The sequence below is a fragment of the Arachis stenosperma genome, chromosome 4 (assembly GCF_014773155.1).
Source record: "Arachis stenosperma cultivar V10309 chromosome 4, arast.V10309.gnm1.PFL2, whole genome shotgun sequence".
Taxonomy (NCBI): domain Eukaryota; kingdom Viridiplantae; phylum Streptophyta; class Magnoliopsida; order Fabales; family Fabaceae; genus Arachis; species Arachis stenosperma.
The window spans coordinates 134,519,369-134,543,045 of NC_080380.1; the positions used below are offsets into that span (position 1 = coordinate 134,519,369).

The following is a 23,677-nucleotide window of genomic DNA, read 5'->3' on the forward strand; positions in this document are numbered from 1 at the left end:
TATCAATAAAAAATTTGAATTTTCTAAAGTTAACAAATTTATAAAATAATAAAATAATAAATGAATTACCATTATATTTATAATTTCTATCTTATAAAGTTCTCGTAATCTACTAATCTTAACTTAAAGATAACTAAATAATTACTTTTATTAGTTTACCAATTTTTTTTTATTTTAAAAGAATTTGATTTATCAATAAATATTAAATAAACAAATAATTTTCTCCCTTTGTTTTTTTTCTTCTTTTTTTTACCGTTAAGATATGTTGCGGCCGAAAAAAGTGAGACCGAAATTTGCAACCGTCGGATCTAAAAGCTAGAAAGGGCAGGGTTTTGGTCTGAACTCAACTGAGCTGTGTGTTGGTGATGGGACCCACACCCTCTCATGCACTGTGGACCCTACGAACACGATTCCCATTTTTCAGTGATATCATGAAATGAAGAAGAAGCCGCACACTCACACCCCCAACACACAAAAGAGAGAAGAATGAATTGAAAAGAAAAGAAAAGAGTCTTCTTCAACTCTTCTCTTCTTCTTCTTCTTCTTCTTCTTCTTCACACCAACACCTTCCTTTGAGTCACACCAAAGCCACTTCTGATTCCTACATCTCCATACCCTTTTCAGCTTCCATCTGACACCAAAAGTTTCCATTTTTCTCACATGGGTCATTTCTATTTTCCCTCTTTCCTTTAGTTTCTATCACCCTTTTGTCCCCGTTGGACTTCGTGTCTATCTGGGGTTGAAGCTTCCAAGTGGGGTTCTATATTTTCATGCGGTGGTGGTAGCTTGTGTTCTTGAGCTTTTTTCTGGCTTCTGAGGTTTTGGTTTTGGTTGAATCTTGTGTTAAAATTTGAAAAAAAAAAAATTGGTGATTGGAGATGATGGGTTCAGGTACCAATTTGGTTACCACGGTCATTGGGTTTGGGATGAGTGCCACTTTCATTGTGTTTGTGTGCACAAGAATCATTTGTGGGAGGATAAGAGGGAGTGTTGAATCTCGCATGATGTATGAGATTGAATCCAGGATTGACATAGAACAGGTAAAAATTTCACCTCTTCAAACCCCCCCCCCTCTTCCTTTTCTGAGCTGATTTTATTAAGTTTTTTTCTGGGTTGTGATTTGTGAACATGAGTTTGAGTTTTTGATATTCTGCTTAACTTTTGTGAAAATTAGTTCTATACTATGTATTATTTGGTCATGGTTCCTAGATTGTTGTTCTGATCCAATCCTCCTTGAAGCATATAAGGAATGAGGGCTGCTATAATTTTGGTTCTTTTATAAGCTTCTATATCAAATGATGCAAATGCTGCATCCTTTTCCTAGAATTAATCTGTGACTTGGCTATAAATTTCAATCAGATGTAGAATTGGTATATAGGTATTGAACAATGTATATACTGCCCTTTCATTTGATTTGTCTTTGTAAGATGAGTATGTGGTTGAGACTTCTTCATAGGTCAGTATTCCATATATCATATACTTCGGGTTCATGAATCGGCATATATCATATAATTCAAGTTGATGATATTATTCTTTGCCTAATTAGTAGTTTAGTTTATACCTAAGTGATGGTTTTGTTTATTTTGCTTGTTTATCTGTTAAGGGTGGGTGATTTAGATTTTAATTTTTCATTGTTTATGATAGCCAGAACATCATGCTAATGACCCTGAACCCGAGCCTGTTATGCTTGATGCAATCCCCACTTTGAAGTTCAACCAAGAGGCCTTCAGTGCCATTGAAGATACACAGTTAAGTTCGGTCTCTCTGTTTCAGCTCATGCACAACTTGTTCCTCATATGTTCCTTAACCGCTTATTGTAACTTCTAGTGTTTTCTAGATACTGTAATTGTCTTAACGTAGTTTTTTATACTTTATTCATGGAGTTTGATTTTGATGTTTACATTGTCATCCAATCAAATCCTTTCTTTTGGACAACCATTCAAGTAGTTGATTTCAAAAGTTGTTACTTTTGCCTAAGGGCATAATTGGATGTCTGTGTAAGACATCTTTACAATGATAGTCCATAGAAATTAAATCCACGGTTACAAGAGCTAATGATATAAGAAAAGCACTTCATGGATTCGAAAGCTCAACCAAGGAGTCAATGAATGGATAACTAATTCGCATTACTTCTACAGGTGTGTCATATGTTTGGCAGATTACAGAGAAAGAGAAGTTTTACGCATCATGCCGAAATGCGGTCACACATTTCATCTTTCTTGCATTGACATATGGCTGAGGAAACAATCCACTTGCCCGGTATGCCGTCTGCCATTGAAAAACTCGTCCGAGGCGAAACATGTTAGACCTGTTACATTTACCATGAGCCAGCCTCTTGATGAGTCGCACACACCAGAAAGGAATCAAGATAGTGAGAGTCGTGTCGAACCGGGCGCTAGCAACTCCTCACAACCACCACCTCCCGGAGAACCAGAAGCAAGGCAATGATCTACTCGGGGGAGAAGGGTTCTTCTCAAAAGAAAGTAGTGTACAATTTCTGCTTCTATAGAGAAAGGCTTCTAATTAGATTGGATTCAAATTCTTTGTCTGTACTCTGTAGTATGGCATTCATATTCACTTGGTGGTGTAAAACAAGGCTTGTCAACAGTGATTTCTACAGCTTACATGTAAATAAATATGTTTTTGTTTTGGTGCATATGCTGATCTAGGTTTTGATGGAGTTTCTTGCATTTCTATTTAAAATTGACTTCTTTTAGCAAGAAATAACAGATTGAAAAGAAATACCTAATCACATGATTTTGTTTCTTGTTAAAGAATTTGGTCAATGGCAGAATTTTTGTTCCTTGTCACAAGAGGGTGAGTCTTGGAGGAGGGGTGCAATCATGTTTTATGACATGGGATATGTTTGGCTAGGGAGTAAAAATAGGTTAGAAATTTTCATAGATAAATGTATTCTTGAAATTTTTCATCCTATTATTATTTTGCAAAATCCTATTATTTATGTAATAAGTTCTATCAATGATTTCGTTTGTGGCAGGTGACTGCAGACAAATTTTCAAAACCAAGTATATATTATAGCTATATATAATGAAAAAAATAAGCTTAAAAAACCTTGTTCAAATTGTGAAACTTATTCAAAAAATAAACTTAAAAAACTTATTCAAAATTGTGAAACTTAAAATCATTGTCATTGTCGATTTCATCTGCTGTTAACTTGGATTCCAGGAACTCAAACACAATCTTAAATCTGTTAACTTGGATTACCAAACATAACTTGCAACTATGATCTGTCCATGTGCATATATGGTGGTGTTTTAGAATTTTCTTTATGCCAAAGAGTTGTATTTGGAGCTTTGAGGTGCAATTGTGAAATATGCTTTTTTTGTATTTGAAGTTGGTAACTGCATTAAGGTGGAAACTCACATGTAGTTGTCTTCATGTGAAGTTGATAATCAAGAATCGTTAGATGGCAATTTAGTCAAATCATACAACGATTTTCGACTATCAACTTCACATGAAAACAACTGCACGTGACTCTTCACTTTTTAGTATCCAATATGCTGATTAAGTTATTGGAAGATACTAGTGGCATAATCTATAACTATGACACATAATTATGTCTCAGAAAAATTTGAGTAAAATGGCAAATGCAAAATGAGCTTTTCCTTAGACACTTCTTTTGCAATTTTTTGAGAGCAATATTATTCTAAGTTTTGATATGTTTCTGGAATCTGTTGATAGGAACATGTGTCTGTTGTTGTTTTTCAATAGATGGACACCAAAGTGAGAGGCAGAATTTGAGTGTCTTGTCATGTTTGCTTTGAATTTAGCTGTATATAGTACATATGATCATAGTTGTACTACCACACTGTTTTTTCTCCCTTTCTCTTTTTCACTGTTTCTTTCAAATATTCCACCTCCTTATTTGTACAAGACTTCCATATATTTAGTTATATGATTATTCAAAATAAGTCACATTTTTCAGTTTTCTTTGTTTGATTGTTTCCAATCATTTTGGACTGTGTCTGTTGAGATTTTTCCGAAAAACTCATGACTTTTTTTTTTTTTAAATTTCTACTGTTGAAAATAGATAGCATATTTTGGACTAATTTGATAACATTTTAATATACCTTAAAATAATTTACATATCAATTTCTATCATTTTTCTTCAAATTTTATCCTTAATATCCTTGACCTATAAATAAGTTTATCCTATTATACGCAATATGCACGTGTCAGTAAGACAATAACATCCTTAATATATAATTATTCTATTTTCTGTATTCTATGCCAATACCATCTTATTCCCCAATTGGTCAGGGATCTTAACACCTAAACCAACTATGTGACTGTTTGATTGGCTTCTTAACACAAATTTTATTGAAGTTTTAGAGTTCTTGCAAAACAACCTTTGTCCATGATGTCATAACATGTTAGCGTGTTACCAAACTTACCATTACTACCATTTCATAATCTCTTGGGTTTTTCTTGGTGAGATAGCTGCATATTTTGACAAAGAACAATGCTGCATATAGCACATATCTTACCCTACAAAGTTAAGAACCACTAGAAAAAAAAAAAAAGGGATCTTGTTCTTGAATTTGAAATAAAGATGAATATTTGGGATATGGCAGAGATAAATTAGCATAAATGAACTCATTGAAGGAGAAACATGAATACATGATACTTCTAAGCTTACTGCATAATATTGGAATAATATTTTTTCAAAAGAGTGGATCAATAAAAAATAAAATAAAATAAAATTGATATTATTTTGAGTCATAAGTAAAATGAGAATATGTATATAGAGTTGGCAATGGGTATGGTAGGATAGGATTTGGGCTCTATCCTACCCGCAGCAAGTTAAATAGGCAACCCTACCTGACTGGATAACTGGGTTGGATAGGGTTAAATACCCGCGGGTTGAACACCACATCTTATCTATTTGTAAAAAAAGAATTTCGTATAGATCTGTTAGTCAAAGAATTTCGTAAATCAAAATGGTATTCGACGAGATTTACAAAGATTGTAATTTGAAGAAAAAAAAGGATATCAAAAGAAAGGGTTTTTTTTTTTGTCTACCACGATTTGTCAAAGAATTAGGATTGATGGACAATGTATCAAGATCGACGGTACATCACAAGGACAGTTATTTGATTTTGCATTTGGCGAGAACAGTTATTTTGTGACTGTTTAGAGATAACATTTGGCAGCACAGGATTGATCGAATTAGTCTATAAATAAGCAGGTTTTGGAAGGAGCAAGGGTTTAAATTCGTCTTCAGAAAACATTCTCGCACATTCACATCCCAGCGACTTTCTCAGTCTGCCAAGAATTTATTTTCTGTAGGGTTCATTCCATGTCTTTTCATTTCTTTTAAGTTTTCTGTAATTTTCTTTTTGCTTTCTTTAAATTTGAAGTCATTTACTTTGTTTTATGTAATTTCAAATTCAAGTAATTCAATTCCAGTTTATATACTGTGTATTTCTCTCTTTTACTTTTTCAAAATGGAGCCTTTGGTGCAATTTGCAAAACTAGTATCCGCAAAAGAGAAGTAGGTTTCGCTCTCATATCATATCATAGATAACGAACCAACCTAAATTTACTAAAAAAGTTGCATAACAATATAATTTTGGGAGAAAGCAATCAATGTGAAATAAATTTTTAGGTACTCCAAAAAAATTTAATTTTAATAGTATTTTTATGCATACATCTAATTACATAACACCACATTAGTGAAAATAACTATTTTTTACATTGACTGCGTAAATGAACATCCAAAAAAATGAATATGATTGCACGATTGTATAAAATGCTTTACACTATTGCTGCATCAAAATTAAACACATTCCAAAAATACTGATATCTCAATAATTTTAGTCATTGATGTTAATTTTATATATATTATCAATAGTTAAAACCATTAGAATATTGCCGATATTTCCAAAATACCTGAAATTCTTCTTATATACACCAGAATGAAATGACTTCAAACCCGTTTAGTGTATTTTGTCTAAAACCAAAAAGAAAAACAGTAGTTTGTAGATTGAAGGCTTCCTGAAAAGGAAAAACAGGAAAAAGGGAATGGTATTTGCAACACACTTTATCTGAATTCAAATATTAGAAAGGCCAAACAGTTGTGAAGACATGACAGTCTTGTTTAACTAATAATGTAACAACACAATCTTTTTTCCTATCTTTTCCTTCGCGGTGAAAATTACAAGCTTTCTAGATTACATTTCAAACTAGACTTATATTTATCCATTTTTTGTACTATAATAGTTTGACTTTTTTTTTAAATGAAATCGAAATCAAAATCAAAACAAATATTTTTTAAAAAACTTAGATAAGTTTTTGATCCTGCAAAATATATATATATATATAGAGAGAGAGAGAGAGAGTGAATTCTACTAAATTTTTCTAATTTTAAAGAATAAATTATTTCTTATTATATGTCACATTATTATTGGTTGAAATAAGTTGATTTATCATAGTTAAATTTAACTTTTTATTTAATCTAAATTTTGATAACCCAACTAATTAAGTATAGTATAATTTTTTTACAATTTATAAAAATCATTAAAAAATTATCATTTTATAATTTATTTATTCTCAAACCACATATTTATCAATAATTTCTAACAAAAAAAATCTCAAAAGGTAAAAAAAATAAATATAAAAAAAATTTAAGAGACACTAAAAATTTTTAAAACACTATATTTTGATAATTCTCTCTTGCTTTTATTTTCATATTTTCCAAAAAATCCTCTTCATATATAGTATATTTGGTAGTTACTAATCCTCCATTACAATAAAGTTTATTTTCAATTACAGTTCAATTAGAGTTGTGCATATTCAATGAACATACCGAATAAATAAACTGAAAGAGTAAAGTATCATTTTTGTCTCGAATATTTGGGGTAAGTCACAAAGTTGTCTCTAACATTTAAATCGTTCTATTTAAGTCCTTCAACGTTTTAAAATTGACTTAATATTGTCCTATCGTTAGGAATCTGTTAGCAGAATTGACAGCGGAACAAAATTGAGACGATTTTGAAACGTTAGGGACTTAAATAGGACGAAAACGTTAGGAACAAAAACGATACATAAAAACAAATTTTAATTTTATCCTTTAATAATATTTATTTTTTACGGTACATAATTATTCAATTATTTTTTAATCACATCTAAATAAATTACACTTAATCACATTACTTTTATTATAAATAAATTTATTTTTTTATAATTTTACTCTTAAAAATTTTTTCACATCATAAAATATTTATAAAATGACTAGTACATAAACTTGTGGGAAAAAAATTATACATATACAATAAAGTAATATGATTCTAGTCATTCTACAAATATTTTATGATGAGTAAAAATTTTTAAGAGTAAAATTATAAAAAAATAAATTTATTTAGAATCAAAGTAATTTGATTAAGTGTAATTTTTCATAGATATGATTAAAAAATAATTGAATAACTATGTACCGTAAAATATTGATATTAGTGAAGGATAAAATTAAAATTTATTTTTGTGTATCGTTTTTGTCCCCAATATTTTCGTCATATTTAAGTCTCTAACATTTTAAAATAGTCTCAATTTTGTCCCGCCGTCAATTCCATTAATAGATTTTTAATGGCAGGACAACATTGAGTCAAATTTAAAACGTTATGAATTTAAATAGGACGATTTAAACATTAAAGACAACCTTGAAACTTACCCTAAACGTTGAGGATAAAAATGATACTTTACTCTAAACTGAAATATATACGAGCACGTAAAATCATAAAAATTTTTGAAATAATAACACATTTTATAAAATAAATCCTTTTAATTTCATCCAATTAAATTTAAATTTTAAATTACGTGCAGATTGCATGATTCTTTTCCTCTTCTATTATTTTCTTCTACGGTCAATGATCTCGAGTTTAACTATTGTTTTTCCTAAATTGTCTTTATCCCTGTGAGAAGAATGAAATTTTTTTTAAAAAATACAAAAGAAGTAAGATAGAATTATTAAACGGTAGTGTTACGAGAATTTTTTATATCTTTTAAATTTTTTATTTATTCATTTTATTGGATTTTCTTGGTTGAAAATGTTTAATAAATATATAATTTGAGAAAAAAATAAAATAAAACTTTTTTAATGATTTTTATAAATTGTTAAAAGAATTATATTATAGTTCATTGGTTAAGTTATAAATATTTAAGTTAGATAAATAGTTAAATTTAACCATAATAAATCAACTTATTTTAACTAATAATATTGTAATATGTAATAGGAAGTAATTTATTTTTTAAAATTAAAAAAATTTAGTAAACTTCACCTACCTACCTAATATATATATATATATATATATATATATATATATATATATATATATATATATACATACATATGTGTGTTTGGTTTTTTTTTTTTTGTTTTAGTTTCTATAATTTCCTTTTCAGTTTTGGTACAATTTTTTTTTTTATTTTAAACTATTAAACTACTATTCTACCTTAACCCACGATACTAGGAAAAAAGTTTTACGGCTACAAATTCAGTCTAACAAAATAAATAAATTCAGTTACAATTTTAGGCTTTGTAATACAATTCAATTAATCAACAATCAATGAAAGTTGTTTATTTCTTTTTTTTCCTTATTTTTTCACAATTTTATTATGGTATCAGAGCCTTGGTATCCTCCTTGAATATGATACATAAGCTATTATCTTTTCGATGAGAAATCATCCTGCTTCTTTTTCAACCTCCTCCCACAATGAATAATCAATTTTTCAATTTAACTCTGAATCAAACCAATCTCTATTACATTCATCCAAGTAAAAATTCAATATCAGCCTTGGTTACTCCTGTTCTAATAAGAAATAACTATCATTCATAGAATAGTTACTATAGCCTGTCTGCGTCTTCTTTCGACAATTCCGTCTGAATTATGTTTCAGCAATCATGTCTATATTATGTTTCAGCAGTTTAATCTACACTCTATTTTAGCAGTTCCATTTGCACTCTTATTACATTTCATGCACTTTTTTTTAACAACTTTTATTTTATTTTATTTTATTTTAAAAAGATAAAATAAAATAAAATAATAAAAATATCTCTATTTTATTTTCTATCATTGAATTTGAACTCATATTAAATTTTAATTTGATAGAACATTATCTTTTCAAAAGTTATAACAATCAAACAATAAAAATAACTTTCAATAAGTATAAGATACAAAAATTGTATTTAGTAAAATTATTTTTAATATTTAAAATAATTATACTAGACATATATATAAAATATTTGAGTAATTGTAAATAGCAATTTTTTCACATATATTTTCATTCTTCTTTAGTGCACCAACAATAAATTCTGCATTTTGGAACATAAATTTTTTTATGATTTCCTTTATTCCTTTATAAAATTCCTAAATTTCTTCTACCATCTCCAATTTCAATAGCACATACAAAATTCTTATATCTATATTCAACTTTCTGTGCAATTTAGAGAAAGAACTGAGAAGAAAGACATGTCATAGAACAAAAATAAATTACAACAACAATACAATACTACAATATACTTTTCAGAGAAGACATAAAAAAACAATCTTTTTGGATTTCATTCTATTTTAAACAGTATCATTGCATCAAGCCGTACAAACACTTACTATTGTTGTAGTTAAACTATTTTTCTTGTTCCTCAATAATAAAGAGGAGCCACTGAAAGTACTGGTACAACTAAGGAATATGAGTCTCTTCTTCTATTGAGTTGTAGCCATTTTTTATCATTAGGATTTTATAATTTTTTTCCAATTTTTGGTTATAGAATGAGAGAAGGAAGATGAAAGTAAAAGAATTTTTAATCTCAATTTTAATTTAAAAATATTAATCAAATATCCATTTAATCACTAAGATAGTGTTTAGTTAGTTGATGTGTCTACATAAGATAGAAACACGCCTTATGTTTGATTGTTGAGACACAGAATTTTAAAAAATACGTTGGTTCATAGGTTGACGCAGATTACATGTATTCAATGTACCTCTAATAAATTGAGACACAAAAATTAATATCGAAACACTTATTATTTTAACAATTTTATCTTTATTTTATTTTTATATTTTTATTTTAATTATCTCTTTTCATTTATCTCCAAATTTCTTTATCTCTTTTTTTCTTTTTTCTCTTTTTTCTTTCAACTTCTGTCTCTTCTTTCTTTATGGCCAATTAAGCAAAAAAAAATTTCTCTCTTCTTTTCTTTTCATTTCAATTTCTGTTTTTTTTTTCTCTTTTCATAGCCAATCAACCTCCTTTATTGCTGGGGACATATGTATTAGAGTGAAAAAAAATATGATACCAATGTAATTCTATTAACAAAGAAATATTTTCATTGATAAAATGATAAATGTGACCAACAAAATACAAAATTTATGTATACATTTAATTTATTAATTAATTTATGCATAATTTTATTTATCATGTGATATTTTATGTGTATATTTATCGATTCTTTTTAAAATATATATACAAAGTAACGCTTCTGCACTTGGATGTAGCCCAATCGCGGTTTTTAATTTTCATATGGAGCTAACAATGGAATAGGACCCCGTTATGGGAAGCAGGTGTGCTTTACTTGCATGTGGTGTCAGGATAGCCAGAAATCGGACTGTACGAGTGGAGAGGTGCTAATCGGACGGTCCGACTTGCACACATGATACGGATCGTGCGAGTTGTTAATGGCTTCCACGTGTCGCAGCTCCCTTGCTCCCCAGGACAGTGCCCCATCAACCAGCAATGAACGAGTTATTTCAACCCAACCTACCTTCGAATCCCACTCAAGCCATCATTTTCATCTATTCCCACCCACCCAACAGCCACATTCTTCCTTCTTCTTCATCTTTCAACAACGTCTGGTGCAACTCCTTCATTCAAAACAGATCAAGATGCCAAAGAAGAAAAAATATAGAGATGTTGATCGTCCTGAATATCATATTGTAAATTATCTAAGATATGATGATTATGTAAGTGTATTTATTAATTTTTTTATATTTCAGAATATTTATTATTGTTGTTAGAAACTTAATTATAGTTATTGTTAGAGATAGTTAGCCTAGGAGATATATAGCAACCTCAGTGTTATTATTAATCTTAATGTTATTACTGAAATTTTCTATGTATCCGTTAACTAGGACATGTAAACTTACTGCATGATTAATAAGTACTTGGAGAAGTTACAATGTTTCACATGTTGTTAATTTAATGGACATTATCCTAAGTTGTATATGTAATAAGAGTACATTGATATAAGTTACAATGTTTCAAATAGCATATTAATATATAATTCTACTGAGTATTCTGATCGGCAGGTGCACCAGCTGACCGACGGCATCTACTATGGCTATGTCCCTCAGCACCACATTGCCTACATCGCCGTGGAGGAAGCAACATTCGCGTGTCCATCTCGTTCAAGAAGTGGGTCATCCTGGGACGACCTTTGGTCACGTGTCTTAGGAATGGATTGGGGACGAATCGCGGCCCGTTGTAAGCAGGCCACGTAGAAGGATTTTTCCGTGGCCTAAACCTAACTCGGTAAACCCGTCGAACTTGGTCCATCTTATACACATCATGCACATACAGTTGCCAGTCTAGTCATTGATTTGCACAACATGCAAACACATGTCAACACGGAATCCGGTCCACCTGGAACTCGCCAAAGTCACATTGATGCCGACGGAGGTCGACGGCATACTCCAATCCATTATGCATCTCACGCACTTCAAAAACCTCATTATGCCTATTGAAGCAATTACCTGGATGTTTCCTAATGCAAGTTGGTGGTCACAAGCTCCGAAAATACATGGCCAGCGTTAATCCGAGCCTCTGCCTCGGCTCTTTTCCGGGTGAAAAGCTCGTTAAGCCTGTAGAATGTTGCTTTAACAAGTGCAGTGATCGGGAGGTTGCGTGCACCCTTCAGCACATAGTTAATGCATTCGACTAAGTTTGTCGTCATGTGACCTCATCGGTAACCACCATCAAATGCCAATGCATATTGTTCCCGGGGGATTCGGTTTAACCAGTTCGTGTAAGCCTCACCCCATTCTCGTAAACGCTGGTAACGCACTTCGTACTCGCGCACCGTCCGTGAATATCCTGCAGAATAACAAAAAACAAACAAAAAAATGAGAATTACATACACTTAACGAATGAAACGCTATTAATAACAAACTTCGAATTACTCAATGTTACCTATATTAACGACAAGTTTCTGCAGGTAGGGTGCCTTGAATTTTCTCAGGAAGTTCGACTCAATATGCCTGATGCAAAACATGTGGAAAGCTCTCGGAGGCGACCAAGCTCCGTTACTCCGCTCCACAGCTGAATTGATGGATTCGTGTCGGTCGGATATCAATCTCACACCATCCCGAGTCACAACATGTTGTCCCAGGTTACTGAGAAAGAAGTGCCACGCATCAAAAGTTTCTCCCTCCACAATAGCAAATGCAATTGGGACGATGTTGTTGTTGCAATCCTGTGAAACTGCCACTAACAGACAACCCTTATACTTTCTGTACAAGTGAGTCACATCCACCTGCACAACTGGCTTACAATGCCTGAATGCTCTAATGCAGGGGTATTAACTCCAAAAGACTCGATGCAATACCCGAATATCACTCACCAAGTCATCGCCGTGATATGCAGGCATAGTCTCAAAATGGACGACAGCTGATGGCTCTTTATGACACATAGGCTCAAACCATATAGGCAATGCTTCGTACGATGCTTCCCAACCTTCAAATATTTTTTCTACAGTCTTTTGCTTAGCCAACCATGCTTTCCGATAACTGACGGTGTAGTTGAACTTCGATTGCACTTCTGCAATAACTGATTTTACCTTTAATGAGGGGTTAGCCTCAACCAACGGCTTTATTGCTTCTGCAATTGTGTTTGAATCTAGCTTCGAATGATCCTGAGAAATGGTGGCTCTAGTACAAGTGTGACTACCATTATACCTCCGTATAACCCAACAATGCTTCCTGCTAATCATGCTAACCCTGATAAGCCAATCACACCCAAACTCATACTGTGTACACTTCGCATAAAATGTCAATGGCTCCGACTCATACACCCGGTAGTCTACACTTCTTCGAATGCTATACTCTTTTATTGTCTTAATAACAGCTTTCCCTAGAACTGAATTTCACCCCGACAGCAAATTCACCATATGCGATAATAGAAATTTTTGCCGCGACGACAACCATATAAAAAATAATTATTCCACAAATATTTAATAACCGAATCTTAAAGGTAGATCAATATTCACTGCATCAATTATGATATAAATAAACTTTATATCAGTTTTATCTCACACTAAACAAAATAAAAACCTAAACACATAATTAACTAAATAATTAAGTACATACTAATTTATATTTAACTAAACCAATAACTAATTTAAAAAATTATTATCTTAAACTTACCTAAATAAGCACAATAAACAACTTATAATTAGGTATATATTCACATGTCACCTAACTTTCAATTCCACATCAATTATTAGAAAATTCTAATCTTCTTTATAAATATAGCCAATTACGTACCTACACTCGTATATTCCGGAAACTCCGGAACATACATCGCCTCTAAATCCAACACTCACATGAAAGATGGCTCCTCAAACGGCACTTTGTTCACGAGTGCATTTGCCACGTCTGTCACATTTGGGGCCACAGTGCCATCACCTTGATCTTCATCTCCGTCTGGACCAACAATTTCGTAGTTGCTTTCGAACTCTTCTTCATTGTCACTATTGTAATCTTCTTGTACAATATTTCGGTCGGCCTCAAATTGTTCGAATTCAATGTACAACTCGATGAACGAGATTCAGGCACGACTTTCAATATACATTGAAAACATCTCTTGCATACTCGCTTTGTCCGTTACATATTTGGTTTCAAATTGGACGAATCCACCGAACACCTGTATGGGATATCTGTATAAAATACAAGATATTTTCCTCGACATCTTAGAATCAATCTTCTCACATATCACACCTTTGAGCTCTTCAAATGAGATTGTGAAGGGAATAACAACATCTAACGAATTTTCACACATAAATTTCACTCTTTCAGAAGTTTGTAACAAAATTTGACCAAAGTAATACACTTTTAAAAGAACTCTATTATCCATTTCTCTCACTCACCTAAATAAGAACAGAAACTTTAAAACCAAATTTTTTTACTTTATTTTACAGAAGGAAGAACACAAATAGAAGAGAGGAGAAGAACACGTCGAGCAAGAAGAAGAACCAAATCTAAAATCTTCTTCACGAACCACACACTTATATATATATATATATATATATATATATATATATATATATATATATATATATATATAACTCGGACCCAGCGATTACTTGTTTCTGATTCAAAAAAATTTATACTACTCAAATCGGACCATACGACTTGTTATAGGAATTTCTAATAAAAATTTAAACACACACACAATACGAACGGTCCGATTTAGCGTTGCTGAATTTTCAATTTTTTCCTCCTTTCAAATCGAACTCTCTGATTTGTTTACCATATTTTCGTTGCAAAAAATTCGCACGGTTCGAGTTCTCCAATCTACAACTGAGCAAAAAGCTACCCCACACAATGGTCTAGCTCCCCTGTAACCTATAACCAAACACAACACAACCGTGGTGCTCATAACCAAAAAAATGAGCCGCCAAATCGAACCATTTGACTTCTTCAAGATCTTCCAATTTGTGTATAATTAACAGCCTCCATCCATTAGCAAAACACGATACTATACAATAAGCGAGTATTACACGAGTTAATACTCAAATTGGCCCCTGAAATTTGACCCCCGACTCAATTTAATCCTTTTGGTTTCAATTGACTCAAATTGTACCCTGAAATTTTGACCCGCGCCTCAAATTGGCCCTTCTTATGTTTTCCGTCACCGGAAAGCTGACCTGGCAATTTTAAATGCCACCTGGCAGTATCAAAACGACGCCGTTTTACTATTGGCGCGGAAATGCTTAGAACGACGTCGTTGACATGAAAAAAAGGGTTAAATGAAATCCAAACAGTAACCACCACTTTTGAAGTGAAACCCAATTGACCCTTTCTCTTCCTTCTCTTCCCGTCGTATACGTTCCCTTCCCTTCAGAGAAGCACCATGGGTGTCTCAGTAATGGAGGTTTGAAAATTTTCTTACTTGGTTCGCTCTCCATTGTGAAGATTAATTAACTGGGAGTCATCTTTTGAAAAAAGGTTAGTAACAAAAACGCTGCTCTCAACTTTCATGCTCTGTTTTTTCTCAAAATGTTGGTTGTGGATTGTTTTCAATTTTTTTAGTCTACTTCATCAGTGTAACTTTGGGAGATTGTGGTTGATTATGGTTGTTGATGATAATAGAATTTTTATTTGTTAGGGTTTAATTTTTTTGCATGTGTGTGACTGTGATCAACTGAATCGTTCAGTTCTTTGTCCGTTTGAGCAGTCTTTGATTCTTCATATTCTATTTTAAAATAACAAATTTACTCCTTCATATCCCACTACTAATGAACACACCTGACAAGTTTGCTTTCATGTGTTTCCTTGTTTCTTCTTGTACTATTGTTTACAAGAGTACTGATATAGTGTAAAGAGAGTACTGCATTATGTAATGATCATAACAAGAATATAATTTTGATTAAAAAATCCTATTTTTATACATGAACTTTAAAGGTGTGATTACTAGTTGGAATCTTTGAGGGAAGGAATGACTTACTGATTAAAGTGGAGTCTATTTTATTTATCAAGAACCCTTCCTTTAAAATAACAATTTTACTCCTTCATATCCCACTACTAATGAACACATCTGACAAGTTTGCTTTCATGTGTTTTCTTGTTCCTTCTTGTACTATTATTTACAAGAGTACTGATATAGTAGAAAGGGAGTACTGCATTATGTAATGATCATAACAAGAATATAATTTTGATAAAAAAAATCCTATTTTAATACATGAACTTTGAAGGTGTGATTACTAGTTGGAATCTTTGAGGGAATGAATGACTTAATGATTAAAGTGTAGTCTATTTTATTTATCAAGAACCCTTCTCTTAAGCTGTTAAATGGGAAATGAAATGGATTTTTTTTGCTTCTGGTGTCTGAATTACTCTGCCATTAATTATCCTTGTAAAAAGCATAATCCTTCATGTTTAGGTATTTCAGACACTTGTGACTGTTAGTTATGTAATTGATTGTGTGAAGATTTTAATTTCTTTGTTCTATTTTGGCAATCAGTTGTGAAAAATATTTGCCCTTTTATTTTCTTGTCATTTTTTTTAGATAGGAGAATGAGTTTCTCTTATTTGCTTTTCTACTTAAAGATTGAAAATAATGTTCATTGGTTTTAACAATAATTAAAACACAGATGAAAATAGTATGTTTTATTGAAAATTTCTCTGTTTATTATTATTATTATTATTATTATTATTATTATTATTATTATGGTTAAAGATCTCTGGTCTCTTAGTTCCTATTCATTTTGGTCATTCATTTTTTTTTGTGAGAATTTTGATTTTAGTACTTTGTACATAGTTTTGTTTTGACTAGGATGAGTAATTCTTTTGGTACCTGGTGTTTGACCGATTCTTCCAGTGAACCTTTTAAAATAGCTCTATATTATTCTTGTTGTGTTGTTATTATTTTAGTTTTACCTTGAATTTTGTGGATTGAAATGTTCTGATTATTGTTGTGTGGGTTTGTATGATTGTTGTATTCAATGTTCTTATTTTAATTTTGCCATTTCATTTGATTTCTTTTTTTATTCGTTGGATTGTTTTTTAACTCTAAATTAAAGTGAAAGTGCAGCACTTTAGTTTTTTCCAAATTATGGATGAATTTTATGGTGTGCCTGGTTTTGTAACTGCTCCATTACAATGGAGATGAGATAGTTTCAATGATGAGCCTATGATGTGTAATGGGAATTCTTAACGCGTGTGATTACTTGGCCAAGTTCGGGGTTTAATGCATTTTGAACAGCAAAGTTGTAATTGTATCTAAATATTGTTGATTTTACTTATTTTATTCTTTCATGTTTAATGATTAAGTATTGTACGAGACAAATTGAAATTAAACTAAATATCTGTCTTTAATAAAATATTCATGTTTTTCAATGGTAGACAAAACACTTTTAATTGATTAAGTTGTTTAATATATTAGAACTAAGCCCCAACTGAATTGTCTGTAATCTTTTTTTATTATTTTCAATTTATTAAATTTAGTGTTGTTTTTAACCATTGTGTCTCCTAAATCTTATTTATAGATGGATGAAGGTATAACGATTGTGTATCATCATGGAGGCAGTTTTGTCACCAAACCAAATGGCAGTTTGGTTTATGACAATGATCACACTGATGAGTTAACTGGGCTGGATGAGGACGTATTAGATATATTTTCACTAAGAGACTACTACAAGATCCTAGGTTATGATAACATGGTTGAGTGTTGGTGGCTTGTTCCTGGTAGACCTATGAAGAGTGGACTGCGAGCACTAAGTCATGACAAAGAGTTAATAGAAATGTGCTTCTATGCAAAGAACAATGGGGGAATAGTGCACATATACTATGAGCATGGAGTTTCCCAACCCCTGGTAGAGGAAGAAGCACCTGAATTGATGGAGCTAACACCCAATGGCACTGGTGCAGAAAACGTTGTCAAAGAGACCACACCTAGCCCAAAGAATGATACACCAACCATTCCATCCCATATCAAATCATCCATCAACAGCACAAGTGAACAAACACAGACAACTGGAGAAGATGAGGATATGGTTAGATGTCCATGGGTTGCTTACGCATCCAGGGATTCTGAGGAGACATGCTGGCAATTAAAAACATTTAAAAATGAACACATATGTCCTAGGATGAGCAAAAACAGGGCAGCCAACAGGAGATGGCTTGCTGGCAAGTTGGTAAAGAAATTGAGGAGGTATCCGAGCTTAAAGCACAGTGAAGCTAAAGCATATTTCAGGAGAAGGTGTGACCTAGATCTAAACAAATCATCACTAACCAGAGCTTTAATGGATGCAAGAAATATTGTTTACGGTGATGCAGCTGCCCAGTACGGTTTGGTTAGAGATTATGCAGAAACTCTACTGAAGAGTAATCCTGGTTCAACAGTAAAGATTGGTACATATCTTCAAGGGGATGATCCTATATTTGAAAAAATGTATGTATGCCTGGATGGATGTAAGAAGGGTTTTAAGGCTGGCTGCCGCCGACTAATCGAACTCGACGGAGCCTTCCTGAAGACTCGGTTTGGTGGACAAATACTCTCAGCAGTGGCTCAGGACGCCAACAACCATATATATCCAATTGCGTGGGCAATCGTTGATGTTGAGAATAAAGAGAATTGGAGGTGGTTTTTGGACCTGCTGCTTGATGACTTGGGTGACTACATGGCTAGGCTAACAAATGGGCTTTTATGTCAGACATGCAAAAGGTAAATGAGTTAATGTATTTGTATAATCAATTCATATATGTTGTCAAGACTGTGATTAAAAAGATTTATTTATATAATCAATTCAAATTGCTGTGAGGACTGTGATAAAAAAAGATTTATTTGTCAAATCAATTCACCCTTGCTGTGAGGACTATGATTAGTAAATATATTTGTATAATCAATTCCTACTTGCTGCGAGGACTGTGATTAGTAAATGTATTTCTACAATCAATTCATACTTGCTGTGAGGACTGTGATTAGTAAATTTATTTGTATAATCAGTTCATACTTGCTGTGAGGACTGTGATTAGTAAATGTGAGGACTGTGATTAGTAAATGTATTTTTATAATTAGTTCATACTTGCTGTGAGGACTGTGATTAGTAAATGTATTCGTTGCGGGGGTCTGTTTGATGTCACTTAATATATTTGGGGGGTCTGTTTGAGGCACGATATTGGAAATTTCATGTGTTACTTTTTCAGGGTTTGGCTTCAGCAGTAAAGGAGCTCATGCCCAATGTACACCATCGATTCTGTGTCTGGCATCTCTGGAAGAATTTTAATAAACAGTGGAAGGAGCAGGAGTACAGAGGACTATTATGGGACTGTGCTAGGGAAACAACTCGCCATGGTTTTGATCAGAAGATGGATAGGTTAAAGAGACTCAACGAGGGAGCTTGGGCATATTTGGATAAGTGGCCTAGAGAAGCATGGACTAGGGCATATTTCCGACACGATCAAAAAATTGATAATATATGTAACAATGCCTGCGAGGTTTTTAACTCGACGATCAAAGAATACAGAGCTAAGCCAATAATCACCTTGTTAGAGGAGGTTCGGATGTTTGCGATGCGGTCCATTGCAAAAAATAAGGTTAAGTTATCCCACCATGTTGGTAAGCTCCCACCAATCCAACATAGTAGATTGCAGAAAATCCGAAAAGAATCTCAAAAATGGACACCGATTTGGAGTGGAGATGAAGAGTATCAAAGATTTGAGATCCACGGTTGGCCTACCAACATGGCTGTTGACTTGGGAAAGAACATATGCACCTGTAGATTTTGGCAAATAACAGGTACTGAGGTCTACAATAATTTCTTATTTCTATATGTTTGTATCATTTTATTAAACATAATTTAGATTTGATAGTGACTGCTTTGTATTCATTTAAGTGTTGTTATTTGTTTTACTATTTTATTTGTCTCTGGTGATTGGTCTCTATTTAAATAGATTGTTGGATAATGTTTCACCACATCTGTCTTCGTAGGCATGCCATGTGTCCATGCATGTGCAGCCATCTCCAAGATAAATCGAAATTCTGAGGATTTTTGTCATCATTGGCTGACCATGGAAGCCTATAGAGATACTTACAAGCACTCTCTCAATCCAATACCAGGACAAGATCTTTGGGAGAGAAGTGAACAAAATAGGCCTCATGCACCTAAAATGAAGCGAAAGCCAGGGCCGATAATCCAAAAAAGACGGAAGGATGCTGATGAAGAACCATCTAGTGTTAAGAAGTCAAAAACTGAAACCAAGTTGAAGAGGAAATACAAAGAATTTACATGTACTTACTGTGGTACGAGAGGGCATACAAAGAGAAGTTGCTCTCATAGGAAAGCTGATGACCTTGCTAGTGCCCTTGTTAGTGCAGCAGCGGCTGTAGTTGCAAAAGAAAAAGGTTCTAAGGCTGGAGAGACTAGAGATCCAGCAAATGCTGCTACTAGTAACACTCAACCTGCTGAGATTAATGAAAATGCTCCATTAGCACCAGGGGAAGGTGTTGATGATGCAAATGCTTCAGAGATTGATCTCACCCAACCCACTTACTCACAGCCAGAAAATCAAGAACAGGTAGTGATTGGTTTCTAATATTTGATTAACTGTTAACTGGTTTGTATTGGTTTATAATACATGAGTAAATGTTGGGTAGATCCAATTGATTGATACTATTTTAATAATATATTGACTGATTTTTATTGGGCTGTATTGGTCACTAATTCTGTTAACAATTTCAACAGGTCCTTCCATCAGACCCACCTCCACCTCCACAACAGGTCACAAGGCCTGACAAGCTGCAATCGAAGAGGAAAAAAATTTTTAATGTGGACCTAATGCAAGGAGCAAGTTCTGGGACAGCTGCACGCTTGGCAGAGTTTATGACATTCGTCCCCACCCCGGGCTTCAAACCACCAACAACAAAATAGAAAACGATTTGCAATGTTGACTGGAAGTTGTGTAGAACATATTTTGTAAAGAGCATTTGATCTAACTATGCTCATTTGATATTTTGTTACCATGTTATGTAGAGTAATCTGTTTTGGTTTAGGATATTTGAAACTATGTTATTTAGGGTATTTGAAGTATGATACAGATACTGCTATTGCTAATGCTGTGATGTTGACAATGATTAACGACTTTGAATTACTTAATGAATTACTTATTTTTGGATCCTCTGTCAAGTGCAAGAACCACAAAAGGTTCTATTAGATTTTCTTTTGTAACTAATGGAGGTGCATACTACATATATCATTATTAGAGCCAGCTCTTAATTTGCCTTCATATACAGACTCAAAACAGCTTCACCAATTTGAACAAACTATGCTCTTCTGATACTTATTTGGTCATAAGTTATACCTCATCTTTTGTATAATCTCACTTTTAAAGAATTTTTACAAGATATATCATTACCAAGAGAACATAAAATTCCATTTCTATTTTGTCATTAAATACATAACGATGCTTCATTCACATAACTGACATCATAGTTACATATATTTCATCCCACCTAATCCATAAGCTACAATCACAATTCCAAAAATAATAACAAACACAGACAACATAATATTCCACATTTTTAATATTCTAATTTCAGCTTCAACTGCACTAATTTTCCATCCCAGAGATATTTTCCAATGGTCTTCACTAACTGAACTTTCATTTCTGCCAACTATGGCTTCTTCTTCTTCAACATCTACCCATTTAAAAAAGCCACACCATCTCTTACCAGTAGTCTACAACACCAAAAATCCAAAAGAAAAAAAAAATTGAGAGGAAGAACAACTACAAAACCAACAAGCATTTGAGAAATAAGACACACAATCAGCTTGCAACAATTTAACCAACTTACATTATAGTTAGAACATCCATAGAATGGTCTTTTTGGATTGGAATCTGTCCCAGACCATCGAAGAATAGGACGCAACCCACAACCGCACCAATGCGGAACCTTTCCACCTCTGTCACCTCTGTCACCTCTGTCACGGTGTGCATTCTTCCCCCACCCACCATGCGAACGAGCTCTACTAGAGCTACCTGAGCCTTGGCTGCTGCTTCCCAACATTCTTCTCAACTCTTCGAGACACTCTTGCGATTTGGGGAAATTGGGACTTCTAGGTTTTATTTAAAATTTTTAGGGGTTAAATTGATGCCTTCAAACATTTTGCCATGTCATCTAACTGCAAGGGTGCCAGGTGTCAACGAAAATTGACAGCTCAGCTTTCCGGTGACGGAAAACGCCAGAAGGGCCAATTTGAGGCGCGGGTCAAAATTTCAGGGTACAATTTGAGTCAATTGAAATCAAAAGGGCTAAATTGAGTTAGGGGTCAAATTTCAGGGGCCAATTTGAGTATTAACTCGTATTACACCTTAACTAACCAAACATAAAAAAAAACATATCTTTAAAAAATTTTATCAACCAGATTTAATTAAGCTAAAATTTGAATATAAATAAATTCAGCTCATTAATTATAAATAATATATATCTACTTATTAGAAATTATAAATATTTACATTATTATTAATATATATTACTTATTTTATAATTCTAATTTATAATATGTATGCATCATATTGATTTTAATTTTTAACATAAAATTTATATTTAATTATGTTTATATTCGTAATTATGATATAACAAAATATATGAACTAAAACTAAAAGTGATACATATAACAAAAAAAAATATTATGATCATTTGAGTTATTATCAGTTAATTTTAAATCATCTTGTGAAGTTTGTCTTTCTGATCATTTAAGCTGAGAGTCAAATTTATTTTGACCTAACTCTCAATTTTCTTCCAACCCTAATACAACTAACTCATCATAGTAGCCCAACAGATCTCAAAACTGAAGGCAAAGTACTCAAATCAATCTGAAAAGGAAAAAAAAAAAGGAAAATTAAGATTCAACTCAACAGTGTTTTCCAGACAACACTGTCAGCAACAAAAACAACTTCTTTTGCTGCAAAACAACACAACCCCTCCCTTTCCCTTAAACGCAACCCTGTTCTTCCAACAAACAAAACACAATACTGTTCTGTTCTGTTTCAACACACCCCACAACCCAAAAAGGAAACTTTTTTATGTGCCATGGATGATTATGATTCTTCCATGGCAGAACATCAGCACCCATCAACGCAACCACCATTACCAGAACTTATTCACTCTCTAGAACAAGCAACTTTCATGGCAAAACAGCTTCAATCCACGACCAACCCTTCCCACCTTCTCCAAATTCACACCTCCCTCCACCATGCCCACCAAAACCTCTCTACCTTCCTCTCCACCGTCCAATTCCCCCCTCCCCCTCCGCCACCGCCCGCCGCTGAGAACTCTGTCTCCTCCGCCAATGGGGCCGCTGGGGAACCGATGCAGATGGGTGATGATGATGGTGGTGGTGGTAATGGTGATGATGGGGTGGTTGATGCAGAGGAGACATCAAAGTGCACAATTGAAAAGGTTGAGGAGAAGATGAGAGACTGCTTCATCAAGAATAAGAGGGCTAAGCGGCCCCTTTCGCCTTCGGCGGCCGCGGCAATTGAGGAGAAACGGTTGTCTGATGAAGGGTTTGTTGGGAGAGTTAAGGACTATGATCCACATGCAATGAAGTTGAGAGCTTTGGACCTTGTTTATCAGTTTCATGGTTGAAGAAGAAAAACCAGTTTTATTTATCATCATCATCATCATAGAACACAAGCATTGAAGAATGAGAATATAGCTATTTTTGTAGATTCATCTCTGGGATATAGTTTCAATTTGGAAGATGTCACATGATATGTTAATTTGGCCTATTTTCTTTTGTTCTAGTTTTGGTGTTTTTCATCTTGCAGCAGAAATTTTCTTTTTCATTGGGGGTATTATTTTTTGTGACTTATTGATAGAACTCTCTGATTGCATATAAAATTAGTATTGATTTGTGTAGTTATTCTTGATACATCATTTTTGCTG

General features: G+C 33.1%; 2 protein-coding genes across 2 annotated transcripts; both read left to right on the forward strand.

The window, feature by feature from the left end:
* The first annotated feature begins 461 nt into the window (after nt 1-461).
* Nucleotides 462-2,696, forward strand: LOC130973428 (RING-H2 finger protein ATL5-like). Its single transcript, XM_057897930.1, has 3 exons — nt 462-1,040; nt 1,645-1,748; nt 2,139-2,696. Exons 1-3 carry the CDS (start codon nt 879-881, stop codon nt 2,446-2,448), a joined length of 576 nt encoding a protein of 191 aa, XP_057753913.1. The 5' UTR covers nt 462-878; the 3' UTR covers nt 2,449-2,696.
* A 19,895-nt stretch (nt 2,697-22,591) lies between these two features.
* On the forward strand, nt 22,592-23,654 carry LOC130973697 (uncharacterized). Its single transcript, XM_057898325.1, has one exon. The coding sequence runs from the start codon at nt 22,820-22,822 to the stop codon at nt 23,375-23,377; it is 558 nt and encodes a 185-aa protein (XP_057754308.1). The 5' UTR covers nt 22,592-22,819; the 3' UTR covers nt 23,378-23,654.
* The last annotated feature ends 23 nt before the right edge of the window (nt 23,655-23,677 follow it).